We start from the raw sequence: 16,832 nt of genomic DNA, 5'->3' as shown, positions 1-16,832 counted from the left end.
TTTCTACAGTAAGTGCCGTATGCATAAAGAACATTGCTCATTGTGGCTAAATGGTGCTTGTTTAACCGAACTTGAGTGGTTGTTGGTCACGTCACATATTCTGGTCACGGGACCATGCGTACGTTCCCGGATGTTAATATGTCTGAATTATATTCATACTGTCTCTCACATACCTAAAGAGCGTACTGTTTTACCGGCCGAGAAGTGTTTCTCATCAAATACAGTACATAGTGTAACAGTACAAGGTTTCGGACGCAGGGTGCATGTCTGCAGCCAGACCCTTCTCCATATTTCTTGTATTGTTGTTTTTTTATTTAAACGAACTCATTTTTAATTAACATTTTGTTGTGCATGTAAACACACTCATTGATTGATTGTTTGATTGTGTGTTTTTATGTGAGTTGACTGTCAAGATCACATTCCAGAATCCACTGCCGCAAGTGTTGAAGAATATTTCGTTCCATATAGAGGAATAAGAAATGCAGAGAGTCAGAAAGATTGTTTTTGGTTTAGATGATCAATTTTATTTATATACTGTTTTAATCTGAGGTGAGCTGTTTTCACACACTTTACATTTGTCACAAACAAACAAACAAACAAACAAAAAACATAAGTGTACATCATGTGCTGTTTTAAATATGATAATCACTGTTCTCAGAGTGTGAAAAGCTTATTTTCTCTCTCTCTCAGTGATGTGGAAAAGCTGGAGACAGTTTCATTGATGGAGAAGTTTGTTCTCATGTTTCCCATCTCAAGTGCACAGAGTCAGTGATATTGTGCTCAAACTAAAGTACACAGAACACACTAGCAACCATCCAGATCTCCCTAGCAACCATACCTCATATTTTCTTTTAAGAAATGTAAAAATCTAATGTTCATGTAGTTTTATATATTTATGGGGTGTTAATTAATTAATTGTAACTGACAGGTGTGATGATCAGTGGAGCTGAGTTTTTACCTTTATCATTCAAACATGGGTTAAAATATGGAAAGAGTGTCTGAGTGAAAGACTGACCAGTGAAAGAGTAGATATGAGAGCTGGACTCCACATCATAAAAGGAGACCAGACCCTCCTCATAATCCACAAACACACCAACCTTCTGTGGCTTCACTCTCACACAGAGAAAGAGAGAGGAACCAGCACAGGCTTTATATTCATTCTCATTCCTCAATATCACAGTCCAGAATCCATTCACTGGAGTCAGTTTGATCTTTCCTTTCCTGTTAATGGATTCTCTGACCACTCCTAAATCCCACTTAGTCTTTCCCTTCACCTGCACCTCAAAATAAAATCTGCCTGAATTGAATCCCTTCTTTCCCAGGACACAGGCACATGTATCAAATCTCTCTGGTTTATCTGGGAGGTTTTGTTCAATGTCTCCACATGTCACTTGTTTTCCATCATCAGACAGGATGAGTTTAGGATGAGCTGTATCAGGATCCAGAGTCACATCCACTGAGAGAGATCAGAGAATATCAATCACTTCAGAATACAAACATTTTGATTGATGTAATATTTAATCCAGAGTATAATGAAACTGTAGTGCAGTAAATCAGCTGTCAGTATATAAATGTATAGTATTGTAAGTGTATATGAGAGAACAGTGAAGATCACACACTGTACCTGCATACTGCTGCATCCTCCTCAATACTGTCAACACAAATCACAAGAAAACATCATCAGTTGTTTATAGGAATATTACAGGATAAATGCTTCTGAAACTCTATGGACATGCTGTTGATTAACACAAAGTCATTTTAACTCGTCTCAAGACTGACACAAGTAAATCTGTACATTATGTTTGCTATACACTAGGGCTGTCACGATTATTAAATTTGGATGTCATTTATTGAGTTTCCCTCTTTTAAGGCAGGTCCTGATGAGCTGGTTACTGTGTTTAACTCTGAGTGTAGCATCTGGACCAATCAGACACACAATTATTCATTATTTAATGAATAATCCAACAGACGTCTCAAAACCATAACAAGCAAAGGTCCAAGTAGGCCCAAGCAGACTCCGAGATGTCTGCTCTCCCACTGATAATTATCAGCTTTTACTCCTCCTTGCTGACACTGGTCCAGCAACTAGTGGACCTCAGAGACATTACAGGTGGGGGAAGTTAGCCCCATGCAAAGCAAAATAATGTGGGGAAAGTAAATCACTCCATTCCCCCATAGGAAAGACACATAAAGCCCATAAAATAGACTTTTCTTCATTAATTTATAGACAAACTGTTCTATAAATGAATATGCATATCCTCAGGACATTGTGTGTATGATTATTACTGTCTCGTATAGTGTCTTTTGTACTGTATATCGTTTTATGCATGCTTTATGACAGAACCACTAGATAATGTAAAATTTTTGGTATCATGCTTCCTATCAAATTAATCCTTGTGTGACGCCCTGCACATTAGTGTATATCACCTCCTTATAGCATACATAGTATGCTTGTTATATTAATCAGAGCATAAAGGGGCACAAACTGCTAGCTTACTCCAGTCATGCAAATGAGTCAGCTTCCAAACAAAGGAACTTCTCCCGCTGGAAAATTGCACCTTTCTCATTGGTCAAGCCAAACTCGAGAGGAGTGACCTCCCTCAGGAGTTAAAGGGCACTGTCGGAGTGACCTCCCTCTCTTCCCTCTCTCCCTTCTTCTCCTGGTTGCTATTCGTGTGGGACCGGAAACACCCGGTCCGACCACGAGGTCGCGGGCTGGCAGGCATTAACACATCAAGCCATATGTAACTTCCTTGACCATAACGGAGTCAAACTAACACTGCAAGTTCATCATCGTTTCTTCATTCAACACAGAAGAAATTGATTGCAACTTCAACACCATCGACTCAAGGAACCATCAAGACTTTCTCCTGAGACTGCATCCGGGCGCTCTCTCAACAGCCAAGGCATTGCAAGTATCGTACAATTAACTAACTAAACAGAGGTTTAGTATAAGCTGTGAACCCCTTTGTTAACAAAGGTGCTTTGAAATAAAAAACTGATGGTTCTTTCAGATGGTTAAATGACTCTTGTCATAGCTTCATTCCTCTGTTCTGTTCCGGTTTCATTCACTGTCACTTTTCCATTTCCCATGTATGCATGATTTGTGTGTATGTGTTTGTTTAGATTAGTTATGTGTTCCTGATTTAGTTAAATAAAGCTTTTGTGTACATTCTTGCGAGTTGATTCTGGTCTGCTTGTAAATCAATGTCAGTTTAACGATTTGATCACAGCTACATGCTAAGAGAGTTATTTTTCTGTGGTCACAAAAAATATCCTTTCTGAGAGTTGACAGATGATCAATACGGAGTGTTCGCTGGACGAACAGATTAATTGATTGTAATATTAATTCAGCTACATCAAGTTAATTCTATTAACTGATCCAAATATTTATAATTGATTATAATGAGTTATGATTAATTATTCATATTCTCCTTTTAAAGATAATTTGACTGTGGTATATTTTGATAAATAATCTCATCCCTGTTTTTAAAAGATTTAGCTTCAGAGCTATACCTAAATATGTGTAATATTATTTTCAATAATCCATGAGAATTAATCATAATTCCCTTATTAAAGCTAATTCCTTACAATAGAAATTGTGAGCGGATACAACGAGGCGTTGTATTACGATTTTAATGGTGGAGAATTTTATTCAGACAAATAATCTAGTTATTTGTCATTTATCTAATTTATAATGGATGTCGAACGTGACTAATTCCATTATAAATTTCCTTACATAATAATGTAGAATAAGCACAGTTTAATTTAATTCCTAGCTCACACTTACTGTTTTCCTTACATATAATGGTGAAGGTACACGGGCACTTTAACCCATCCTGTGTAAATTTACACTACCAAATTCGCTACACTGAGTGTTCAGATATTTTGGATGTTATTGCTCCGAATAAAAACATCATAGTTAGAGATCAGCCGTGTTTGGATAATGCTACTCTGTCAGACAGCAGTGTAGAAAGGCTGATCGGAGGTGGAAAAAGATAAATTGCATGTTTCACATCAAATTATAAGGGACAGTTTGTTGACATTTTCAAATGTTGTGAAGGATGCAAGAGCAAATAATTTTCCTAATATTATTTCTTTACTCTCTAACTCTCCCAGAGTGTTGTTCAACACCATGAATAGATTACTGAACCCGGAGAGAGCTCTGTGGATATTTGTGAACTGTTTTTGAAAAGTTTTGTTGATAGAATAAAGGAGTTTTCCTCCTCCAGTTTACGACCCTGATCCGGTGATAGTGACTGATAGTGATGAGATTTTTGATCAGTTTCACCTTTTTCTCTCAGAAGTAAAAGAGATTATTTCTCATCTGAAGCCTTCTACTTGCCCCTGTCATGTTGTTCCTGTGCGCCTTCTCAAGGAGATTGTAGATATCATTAGCCCTAGCATCATGTCTATCATCCATAGTAGTCTTGTTGATGGTGTGGTTCCACTTTGCTTTAAGCAAGCAATTGTTCAGCTTCTCTTGAAGAAGCCAAGTTTAGATCTTTTTGATCTGAAGAATTATCGGACGATCTTTAAGCTGCCAAGACTTTCCAAGATTTTGGGGAAAGTAGTTTTGTCTTTTTTAATTCAGAACAATGTAGTTGGTGACTCAGGTAATCATGCTTTAATTTTGTTGGACCTCAGTGCGGCATTTCATACTATTGATCATCAAATTCTTATTAGTTGTCTAAGGCATGCTGTGGGGTTACAAGGTACAGTTTTAAGATGGTGTATATTTTACCTTGAAGGTAGATCTTTTTCAGTAAGGTTTGAAGATTTTTCTTCTTCCTCAGCACCCATTACCTATGGTGTTCCTCAGGGATCTATCTTAGGTCCAATTTTGTTTTCTTTGTATATGCTACCCCTTGGCATGATTTTTAGAAATATGGTATATCTTACCTCTTCTATGCAGATGACTCTCTAATCTATCTCCCCCTGCAGCCTGGAGTGAATAGTTCTTTTAATTTGTTGTTGTTATGTTTAGAAGAGTTTAAAGGTTGGCTGGGTCAAAATCTTCTCCAGTTAAATCATTATTTTTGGACCTGATGTATGTGGTGCAGATATTACCAATGGTTTAGGGCCATGGGAACTAATCTGCAAAGCCAAGTGAAAAATCTGGGTGTTGTTTTCAATTCAGCACTAAAATTTGACAAACAGATTAAGGCTGTTCTAAACAGTTGTTTTTATCAACTAAGAGCCATTGCCAAAATGAAATCGATTTCATCATTCAGCGATCTGGAGAAAGTTATACATGCTTTTATTTCTTCCTGCCTCGACTACTGCAATGCCCTTTACTTGGGGACTAGTCATTCATCTATGTCACAGTTGCAGCTAGTCCAAAATGCAGCTGATAGGCTGCTCACAAATACTAAGAGGAGGGACCACATTTCACCGGTATTGGCTTCACTACATTGGTTACCCGGTACAGCATAGAACTCAATACAAGGTCCTGTTATTTGTTTTTAAAGTGGTTCATGGTATGGCCCCTGGTTACCTCACTGATCTTATACATTTGCGTTATTCATGTAGATCATTAAGATCGGCCAATCAATTACTACTGACTGTTCCCAGATCACACTTAAAGCTCAAAGGGATCGGGCTTTTTCCATTGCTGGTCCAAGGTTGTAGAATGGTCTACCTCTTGAGATTAGATCCTCCACTTCTATTTCTATATCGCATTTTTTTTAAAAAAATGGTTTTCATTGGCTTTTAATACTTGATGGACTCTGGGTGTTGTCTTTTTTATGCTAGTTTTTATTTCCTACTGTTTTGGTTATTGTGTGATGTGTTTATAGTTGTTTTTATATTTTATTTTCAATGTACAGCACTTTGGTGCTACAGTGTAGTTTAAAAGTGCTTTATAAATAAATGAGACTTGAGACTTCACAGATTATTTTAATGCTATGATTTAACCCACAGCCCTTATTTGTCATGAAATAAAACCTTTGAGATTTCATTTAAAGTGAAAGTACGCTTTGTGTTCACTATCAAAGTTTATACTTATTCATTTATATTTTCACGAGTCTCTGCTGACAGCTCGCTTCACGCACTCTTCAGGACAGGAGCTGGTTGATGTGCGCAGTGCGACTCAGTGAAGCTCGGACTCAGATTTCAACTGAGTGACACACCAATGCGCCATTCATGGCATTTATACAGTATATTCACTTAAAATTCCCTTATTTGGCATTACAATTTGATTGGTATTTGAATGCCCAATAATCGCGGTTGTCTCAAATATCTGTGATCAGACAGTTATTTAATAATTGCAACAGGTCTACTATACACTTACCAGTTTTACCGAGTTTTCGATCTAGAGCCTCATGTAGAGTGTCTTTGAGCCGAGTCAGAGCTCTATTCAGAGTGTCCACACTCACATGAGTGTTAATACTGATCTCAGTCCAGTTCTTACTGTTTATAGGGCTGTACAGGGACAGGTCAATCTACAGCAGGAGAGAGGAGAAATCCATCAGCATGAGGAGTGTTTTCTAATCGTTGTCATTGATGAGAGAGATGGACACTGACCTGTAGGATATGAAGATGATCTTCAGTGTGTGAGATCTGCTCCAGCTCAGAGTTTCTCCTCTTTAGCTCAGTGATCTCCTGCTCCAGCTCTTTAATGAGATCTTCAGCCTGTTTCTCTGCTGCTTTCTGCTTCTCCTCCAACATCTCAACAACTTCAGTCTGACATCTCTCAATGGAGCGGATCAGAGCCGTGAACTCCTCAACACTGTGTGATTTCTCTTCTTCTGTGTTTCTCTGATGAGATCAAGTCACAGTTTAAATTTAATTCAGCACCTTTATTTATAAAGAAGATTGAAATAAAATTTGACTCACCTTTCTCATCTCTACAGAGTGTTGGATGTCTTGAATCTTCTTCATTCTGTCCTGGATCATCTGCTGCACGTCTGTCTGTGTCTTTACCAGCTGATTCTACGACAGAGAACAACACAGACACATTTCATCACTCAACATAGCTTTTCCATCTTCAAAATAAGTATTGATTGAATATTAGTAACTCTTGCCTTCTTCTCTGCACTCTCGTCCTCTATAGGAACAGTGTTGTGAGTCTTGTGGTCTGTTGCGGAGCAGAAATCACAGACACAGGTCTGATCATCTCTGCAGAACAGCTCCAGAGGTCTCTCATGTTTCTGGCATATATAATCCTCCAGATTCTCCACAGCATTCATCAGTTTGTGTTTCTTTAGACGTGGGACTCTTCGATGAGGCTCCAGGTGAGTTTCACAGTAAGAGCTTTGACACATCAGACAAGACTTCACGGCTTTCTGCTTTCTTTCATCACAGATGTCACAGAGAACTTCAGATTTACCCAGATTAAACTTTTCCTTAAAGTGTTGCACGAACTCTCTAAATGTTGTATTAATCTTCAGATCAGGTCTTTTGCTGAATGTTTCTTTACAGAATGGACAGCTGCAGTTCTGAGTGTTTTTCCAGCATTCATTCAGGCAGGTCTTGCAGAAGTTGTGTCCACATGGTGTGCTGACTGGATCAGTGAACACATCCAGACAGATTGAACACTGAAGCTCCTCATTTAGTGCACTACTGGAGGACGACATGGCTGAAAAATTCAAATTATTGAAAGTATTATTGTACATAGGTATAATTTGATGTGATGTTTAGGTTTTCACATGACATTATCATTGTTGTTGGTGTTATTTGCTTCATTAATTCACTCATTCATTCTTTTTCTCTCTCACTGACTTACTTGGACGTACACTTTCTAAACTGCTTCTCCTGGTTGGTCTTTGTTTCGGTGATGTTGATGAAGATTCTGCCATTGCTCTTCCTCTCTTTAAGCCTGTTTAGGACACAACAATCCAACATCTCATTTCACAGCATAAAACATGAACAAAGTGTGTGAAATATTAAAGATGAACTTCTCAAGACGACATTCAGTACACTTCTGAGTAAGTACTCATATATTCTAGATCTCGTAAGATGATAGTCAAAAGTTCAATCGTTAAAAAAGTGTCTGTGATCCAAAGTAATAAATGTTGAAGTTTAAAACTGATTCAGTATTTAGTGTGCAGTATTCAGTTAGTATGCTAGTATACCATTCTGAGCATGTACAGAACCTCTAGTCTACAGCACCTCTTACAGTACAGCAGGGGCGTGGCCACAAGGGTGGCAGCTGCCACCCTAAATAGAAGCTTTGCCACCACCCTTTCAACCATTAAAATATTACTATTTGTATTCTGATGTTATGCTACATCTCATAGTTTTTTAGCGCTCATTAAAGTCTCCTTTTTTGCTGTTACTCAAATGAAACAGTTACAGAGTCAGACACAACCACACATATATAACCATGGCACACCTTCAGTCCTAGTATCTGAGGACTACAAAGTTACATAATGGTAAGGCACAAACAAGAAAATTAAAATATGGCAAATTCTGATAGTACAAACAACTAGTATAAACACTCCCCTACACCTGTTCTCAACAATTTTGCAGAATTATTCAGATATTCAGTCCAAACGTAGTCAGTCCTTAACCCGCCGAAATGCATGCTGGGTACTCGACGGTGCGACAGTATGTTTAGATGTGTAAGCTTACTTCAATGTGCTCACTTTAAAAGCACATTTCTTATATACTTCTATAATTCACAATAGTTTTAGTGCATGCTATTTTTATCTTAGCTGTAACATAATCTAACCATGTTAGTTGTAGTATATATTATTTCAGTCAGATAAAGGCACATTTCTGCAGTAAGTGTAAATGCAGATCTGTAGATGAGCAGTCTGATCAGAGCATGTATGGAGGAACAGCCCAGAACAGAAAATAAATCTCCACACATCTAACATACATACCAAAGCAAACTTTTCAAAGCTTTTTTCTAATCACATCTTGATGTTAAATTGTTGACAATTACATTTCGACATATCCGAGATCAGCTGAACAACAGATTGATCTCCGGATTAATTGGCAGATGGCATATCAATAAAATGTGAGTGTGAGCTAAATAATATTCATTGGTCAGCAGTGTTTCTTGTGTATGTTTATCTTTACCCCCTCCCTCACTCAACTTGTTTCAGTGCCACTTACTTCAACATGCCAAAAAATGGAGAGCAGAGGCAACTTTACGAAAGGTTGAATTCAACAAAGAGAGGAATGCAGTGGAGGGACAGAAAGAGGATGGAGAGGAGATATTGGAAGGAGAAAGTGACACAGAAGAAGAGGAAGAGCAAAGTAGAGAGGCAGAAGGATCATCAGGGATACACCTTTTGCAGACCTCATGGTATGCCCATTGTTAACAACAGTGTTGTCATAATTCTTCATTTAGGTTAGATCAGTGAGTAAATTTAAAGGGATACTTCACCTTAACATGACAATTTACTTACTCTCATGTCGTTGTAAACCCATTTGACCTCTGGCATTACAATTATTGTAAATATTATATATGTACATAGTATGTGTAATATTAGTCATGTGGTCATTGAATAATATTCATTTATTCAAAATATTCCCTAAATTGACTGAGTGATGCAGGTAGTAGTCGCTGTCTGGCTCATGTAGGCTGCAATAAGTCATCACATAACAACACAGACTTTAAATTAGTGATTGAATAGTGTTTGAAACTTTCCCAATGATAAATTCTGTTTGACTTAAATCACATCTGAAAGCTATAATCCTTCAATGGGATTTCTTATAGGCTCAATGAATCTTATGCTTTAGTATGGAGGTAGTATGAGGATCATACTGCAATATCATCACGTTATTGCTTTAAGACCACTTCACAAATCATATATTTAGCATATGGAAAATTGTAATGTCACTATTTTATTTAGCACCTTTGAACTGAACTGAGAGAAGTTTACCCTCACTGCCTCAAATTTACTGCTACAGCAGAGTCCCATCAAGGGCTCCTTAACACAGGAGGAGTTGAATTTTAACAGCTCTGTCTCCTGAGGCCTTGCTACCCTAACTCATTCATGCTGTTAATCCTGACAATGCAACTGCAATAAAGCAATATATATATATATATATATATATGTACTTAAGTGGTGTGTTGTATATGAAAGAATAAATCGAGCAAAAAAAGATGAAACATTATATTTCTATTATCACTTACCTGTGACTGAGTATCTGCTTTGATCATTAAAGTTTTACAATGTCTGAATACCATTTCTGCCATTTGAAGAGAGAAAAAGTTGAGACTTCCTGTTTGAAAATCAGTTTCACTTTAACTAAGCTACAGTGATGTCATAGCTACAGTGATGTCATAGCTCCACCCCTATCTTCTCATGAATATGTAACAGGTATAAACACATTCCTATTGGCTGTTGTGTGTGTCTGTATTAAGTGTGATTATATAAAACTGATTTCACACAGGTGTGTTTTAAAGGTGATTTGTCAGTTTGTCAACAATACAGATTTTACATATTTAATCCATATTTCATATCACTGTGTGTCTGTTCTAGGAGTCTTCAGCCTTTTACATGCCAAGGAACTCTTGGTGGATAGAAAGACGTTACCTGTTATTGTAACGTACTGCCATGTAGAAAAAAAGAAAATAACACTGAAGCCACAGCGCCGCCATATTGCTCTAGTGTGTCTACTGGCTTAAAAGCAAATCAGAAGCCACACAAAGATGGTTAAAGTAAAAATAAGCACAATGTTTAAATTGGTTTATCTATAAGTGTGTTTGACTATAGAGAGCATGACAATATAAAAACAAAGTCAAATCCGGACAGACCTTTTTAAATGGTCTTGTAACGCTAAACTACATTTTCTGAAATGTTAAAAGATATGTTATGATGTTCATATGGTGTTCTGTGCACGGGGCAGAAAATAGCACGTTTTGGAACCGTTAACGGAACCGTCAGAAGTTGTTTTGCAAACCGCCAGAAAACACAAGAAGATGAAAGAACTCCGACACTCAAAATAGTGCACTATTCCACTGTAACTGTAAAATAAAACAGTCATAAATGTGGAGTCCATTGATGTAAATGAGTGTCAACTGTAGGGCCGCATGTTGTTCGAGTGTATGATGTTCTCTGGAGTGATGACAGCAGTTCACATTAATAGGCCTCCTGTGGTTCAGAGAGAAAAGGGAAGAGTGGGCGTGGTCTATCGTCAAAATAGTTCAATTGACAGGTTAAAGAAAAACAACAGCAGGGATCTCGAGTCAAAAGAGCTGTGCGTAAGGACAGACTGGGACAATTTAGAACGTGAAATGTCATTAACAGATCTAAAATGGCACATGTGAATCATAACATCAAATAAGAAATTAAAGCTGAAGTGTGTAATTTTTGTGCCACTAGCACCACCAAACAGAATTGCAAAAATAAACATTGTTTTAAAAAGGCCTTCTGAACAAACAGATAGTACCGCCCCCAACTCATGCCATTGGTTCAGTCAATGTTGTTTTGTTGTGTTGGACTGGGCTAGACAGGTTGCTCAAACGGAGGTATTTTTTAATGCCTTTTCAAGAAAATGAACCTACAAATGGCTTACTTATTTTTGTCTCTGCATTTTAAGCTGAGATAGCAAAAAAAAAAAAAAAAAAATGCCTTTGAAAAAGTAAAATATGAAAGTGAGATCATAGTATGCACTGATGTGTTTATAGTGTGTGTATCTTGTGTCATATTAGTGGCATGCGTGTATGAACATTCAAAAATAATTTTAATATTAACGCAATTTGTTCCCCTTTTTCCCCCAATTTGGAATGCCGAATTTCCAATGTGCTTTTAAGTCATCGTGGTGGCGTAGTGATTCGCCTCAGTCCGGGTGGCGGAGGACGAATCCCAGTTGCCTCCGCGTCTGAGACCGTCAACCTGCGCATCTTATCACGTGGCTTGTTGAGTGTGTTGCCACGGAGACATAGCGCGTGCGGAGGCTCACGCCATCCACCGCGGCAACCACGCTCAATTCACCACGTGCCCCACCGAGAGCGAGAACCACGAGGAGGTTACCCCATGTGACTCTACCCTCCCTAGCAACCGGGCCAGTTTGGTTGCTTAGGAGACCAGGCTGGATTCACTCAGCAGGCCCTGGGATTCGAACTAGCGAACTCCAGTGGTGGTAGCCAGCGTCTTTACAACTGAGCTACCAAAGCCCCGAATTGAGTAATCTTTTATAAAATAAAATCAAATAAAAAATACTAAATACTTTGTTATATTAATTTAATTTTGTTAAATGTTACACAATTCAATTTTATGGAATATTATGAATTTGAAATGCACTATTCCTTAAAAAAAAAAAAAAAAAAAAAAAAATAGATTAAAATATTTAAGTGTATACATGGTCATTTTAAAATGTTAGTATGTTTTAAGTTTCATTATTGTGAAGCACTTTGGACAACTTATTTGTATTAAATGTGCTATATAAATAAAGTTGATTTTATTTTAGAAATAGTTCACTCATAAATACAAATTTTGTCATTTACTCACCCCCACGTTGTTCCAAACCCATATCATTTTTGCTTTTCTGTGAAACAGCATGTTTCAGATGTTTCGCAGAATCTCCGAGCTGGTCTTTTCCATAAAACTAAAAATGGATAATTTATACTACTAAGCTCCGGGCAGAAAATGGCTGAAAATCACCATGAAAGTAGTCCAAATGACTTGTGCAGTATATCCCAAGTCTTCTGAAGCCAAAAATCTCATTTGCACTTGTGTTTAGTTAAAAAAAAATGGTGCCTTTAGACACATTGTGACAGCTTTAGTTCTCACGTGTTTCTCACTTTTTTTTTTTGTAGTTTTGCTATACAAATCACCATTCACTTTTTTCTTGTATGAAAAACAGAATCTCAGTACTTCTGCCTATCATCTCCTTTCATCCTGTGTCAGAATGATGGCAAAATGTTTACTTTTAGGTAAACTTTCTCTTTAAAATGTTCCCATATGGTCAAAAGACAAGCAATTTTTGAAACTTTGTTTAAACCCCTCTCTAACTGTGTAAGTTCAGCATATAAATGGAGGTTGCCTAAAGGGTTAACTTGGATGAAGTGCAAACTGTTACGTGTTTAACAGACGGCCGACTGCAGAGTCCCGGCATCTTTCGACACCAGCTCATATCAGAGTCAGCAGAAAACCAGCGCAACATACAGCCCACCCAACAGGGGGTAAATTAGACCTCTGAGATGAATTATCAAACAATTACACTGTGAAGACCGAGCCCGAAAAGTACGGAGCAAAAACATTATGCCGTTTATTAGAACGGAGCCTCTTCCTGGCTTTAAAAATTAATTACTCTGAAATTGAAAACTTTCAATTAAAGTTTAACTTCTACCAGATTGGAGCTCAAATTTAAAAAGGTTCAGTTGTTTTTTTATGTTGTCGTTTGAAGTTGGCTCTTAAGTCATCAGTGCACACAATACTGGGAGACGTCATTGACTTTATAATTCTCAGCTATTTGTTGCCATCTGCTGCTGTAACTTAATTCACCCTTCCTTCCACATTCACTTACATTCTCCTTCCTAGTCGTATTTATTTTCTTTTCAATTAAAGAGTCTGAATGTGAGACGCTAAAATGGCCTGCCCTTAATTAGAAGAGGTCTATGAATGCAATTGTTACTTTCCCACATCTTGGCAGTCGTTTCATTTTGATAAAGCAGGGATCCCATTTGAGGGTGAAAACTGAACGAGAGCCGCTGCCATTTACACTTTTTCGTCTTGATAAATGTGCTTTTTTTCCCCCCTTTTGGTTCTTTTCAGTAAATGATGGAATGATACCATCTATATTTCCACCAATAACGTTTCTTGTGCTCTGCTGATATCCCAAATTATACAACATTTAGTTCTTGTCTTCGAATCTGATTGGACGAGAGATGTTCCATGAGTACTGATGTCTCACACCATCAGCACTCGAACGCTTCACTGTTTGTATCACTCTGTTTGTGTTCAAAACTAAAGTGTAAGAGCAGCACAGATGTGCAAATGAGCTAGATATGTCTCTTAATTTTTCCCTGTGACATTAAAGATTTGAGCCAGCAGGTGGCGACAAAAGGCCATTTTTATGTGTTATGAGCCAGTTAAGTTTGACGTGCACTGAGTCAGTGCACAGCATTGTCTCTCACTCCGTGATCCCTACTATTATTACTACTATATCACAGCTGGGAAATATAGTTAAACTAACAGCTTCAGCATTAAGACTTATCACTGCTGAGAGACACGACTGACGGAGTAATCAAAAACATACCTACGGAGTTTCCGTGTTGGAAGTAGATGTAAATATTCAACATGGTGGAGGAAAGAATGGTTTTAATATTGAAACACTCTACGGTGAAATACTTAGGGGGACCCCGGCTATTTTTACTCTGAGAAAATAGGATGCAATTGACCAGCATGCTGACTAACACTCACTACTGCTTTGGAGTCGTGACAGACGAAGCTAATCGCACAAGCTCAATCGTGCTCACTCTCTCTCTCTCCCTCAAAAACACACACATCCTTGTTTCTCCAATAACTTGTTAGAAACAGCACAAGCTGTCATTACTAGTTCTAAAGTGACATTTTTGAATTCGTAATGGAGACTTGTGCACATCTTTTGAACTAGCAACAGCAGATCCTGATCCGTGGCACGAAAGTAGATCCACGCACAAATGTCTTTCGGATGAGACGTTAAACCGAGGTCCTGACTCTCTGTGGTCTTAAAAAATCCCAGGGCACTTCTAGTAAAGAGTAGGGGTGTAACCCCGGTGTCCTGGCCAAATTCTCCCCATTGGCCCCTATCTATCATGGCCTCCTAATAATCTCCATCCCTGAATTGGCTACATCACTCTACTCTCCTCTCCACCAATAGCTAGTGTGTGGTGGCCATTCTGGCGCACTATGGTTGCCGTCGCATCATCCAAGTGGATGCTGCACACTAGTGGTGGTTGAGGAGATTCCCCCTATACTATGTAAAGCGCTTTGAGTGCCTAGAGAAGCACTATATAAAAATGTAAGGAATTAAATGTGTTTTTACCTGTGATTACCTGCGGCCGAATCACAGCCGTGGAGATGTAGGGCCATACAGTACTCTCCCTTGTGTGATATTACTTTAATGCACATGAAAGTATATGGATGGAAAAACCAGGTGAAAGGCTATGAGAACTGTAAGTTGCACTTTTGGACTTTTGTACAAAAAAGTTATTTTATATTTATCTGAATTAAATGTTAGTGCTGCTTGCCCATGCAAAACTTGCTACCATGATGCTAGGGTGTTGTAGCTAGTGTGTTTAAGTGCTTTTTAGCATTTACTAGGGTGAGTGTTTTTTAGCGTGCTGCAATGCAGTTGCTAGGTATTAGTGGCTTTTAACACATTGCTATGGAGTTGCTGGGGTGTTCTGGGTAGTTGCTAAGATATTGGCTGCATCCGCAAACATAGGCAGCTGACTTAATTAGAAGAGGTCTATGAATGCAATTGTTACTTTCCCACATCTTGGCAGTCGTTTCATTTTGATAAAGCAGGGATCCCATTTGAGGGTGAAAACTGAACGAGAGCCGCTGCCATTTACACTTTTTCGTCTTGATAAATGTGCTTTTTTCCCCCCTTTTGGTTCTTTTCAGTAAATGATGGAATGATACCATCTATATTTCCACCAATAACGTTTCTTGTGCTCTGCTGATATCCCAAATTATACAACATTTAGTTCTTGTCTTCGAATCTGATTGGACGAGAGATGTTCCATGAGTACTGATGTCTCACACCATCAGCACTCGAACGCTTCACTGTTTGTATCACTCTGTTTGTGTTCAAAACTAAAGTGTAAGAGCAGCACAGATGTGCAAATGAGCTAGATATGTCTCTTAATTTTTCCCTGTGACATTAAAGATTTGAGCCAGCAGGTGGCGACAAAAGGCCATTTTTATGTGTTATGAGCCAGTTAAGTTTGACGTGCACTGAGTCAGTGCACAGCATTGTCTCTCACTCCGTGATCCCTACTATTATTACTACTATATCACAGCTGGGAAATATAGTTAAACTAACAGCTTCAGCATTAAGACTTATCACTGCTGAGAGACACGACTGACGGAGTAATCAAAAACATACCTACGGAGTTTCCGTGTTGGAAGTAGATGTAAATATTCAACATGGTGGAGGAAAGAATGGTTTTAATATTGAAACACTCTACGGTGAAATACTTAGGGGGACCCCGGCTATTTTTACTCTGAGAAAATAGGATGCAATTGACCAGCATGCTGACTAACACTCACTACTGCTTTGGAGTCGTGACAGACGAAGCTAATCGCACAAGCTCAATCGTGCTCACTCTCTCTCTCTCCCTCAAAAACACACACATCCTTGTTTCTCCAATAACTTGTTAGAAACAGCACAAGCTGTCATTACTAGTTCTAAAGTGACATTTTTGAATTCGTAATGGAGACTTGTGCACATCTTTTGAACTAGCAACAGCAGATCCTGATCCGTGGCACGAAAGTAGATCCACGCACAAATGTCTTTCGGATGAGACGTTAAACCGAGGTCCTGACTCTCTGTGGTCTTAAAAAATCCCAGGGCACTTCTAGTAAAGAGTAGGGGTGTAACCCCGGTGTCCTGGCCAAATTCTCCCCATTGGCCCCTATCTATCATGGCCTCCTAATAATCTCCATCCCTGAATTGGCTACATCACTCTACTCTCCTCTCCACCAATAGCTAGTGTGTGGTGGCCATTCTGGCGCACTATGGTTGCCGTCGCATCATCCAAGTGGATGCTGCACACTAGTGGTGGTTGAGGAGATTCCCCCTATACTATGTAAAGCGCTTTGAGTGCCTAGAGAAGCACTATATAAAAATGTAAGGAATTAAATGTGTTTTTACCTGTGATTACCTGCGGCCGAATCACAGCCGTGGAGATGTAGGGCCATACAGTACTCTCCCTTGTGTGA

The 16,832-nt window shown here is 38.5% G+C and overlaps 1 protein-coding gene across 1 annotated transcript; it reads right to left on the bottom strand.

Annotated features, from left to right (window-relative positions):
* Positions 1–383: 383 nt before the first annotated feature.
* LOC127427342 (zinc finger protein RFP-like) lies at positions 384–10,196 on the bottom strand. The gene is made up of 8 exons (XM_051674903.1): positions 10,091–10,196; positions 7,727–7,819; positions 7,026–7,579; positions 6,838–6,933; positions 6,526–6,759; positions 6,293–6,443; positions 1,625–1,651; positions 384–1,456 (listed from the first exon to the last, which is right to left on the bottom strand). The coding sequence occupies exons 2-8, from the start codon at positions 7,797–7,799 to the stop codon at positions 912–914; spliced, it is 1,680 nt and encodes a 559-aa protein (XP_051530863.1). The 5' UTR covers positions 7,800–7,819; positions 10,091–10,196; the 3' UTR covers positions 384–911.
* Positions 10,197–16,832: the final 6,636 nt, after the last annotated feature.

Source organism: Myxocyprinus asiaticus, chromosome 36 (assembly GCF_019703515.2).
Source record: "Myxocyprinus asiaticus isolate MX2 ecotype Aquarium Trade chromosome 36, UBuf_Myxa_2, whole genome shotgun sequence".
NCBI lineage: Eukaryota > Metazoa > Chordata > Actinopteri > Cypriniformes > Catostomidae > Myxocyprinus > Myxocyprinus asiaticus.
This window is presented reverse-complemented; position numbering and strand designations above follow the sequence as displayed.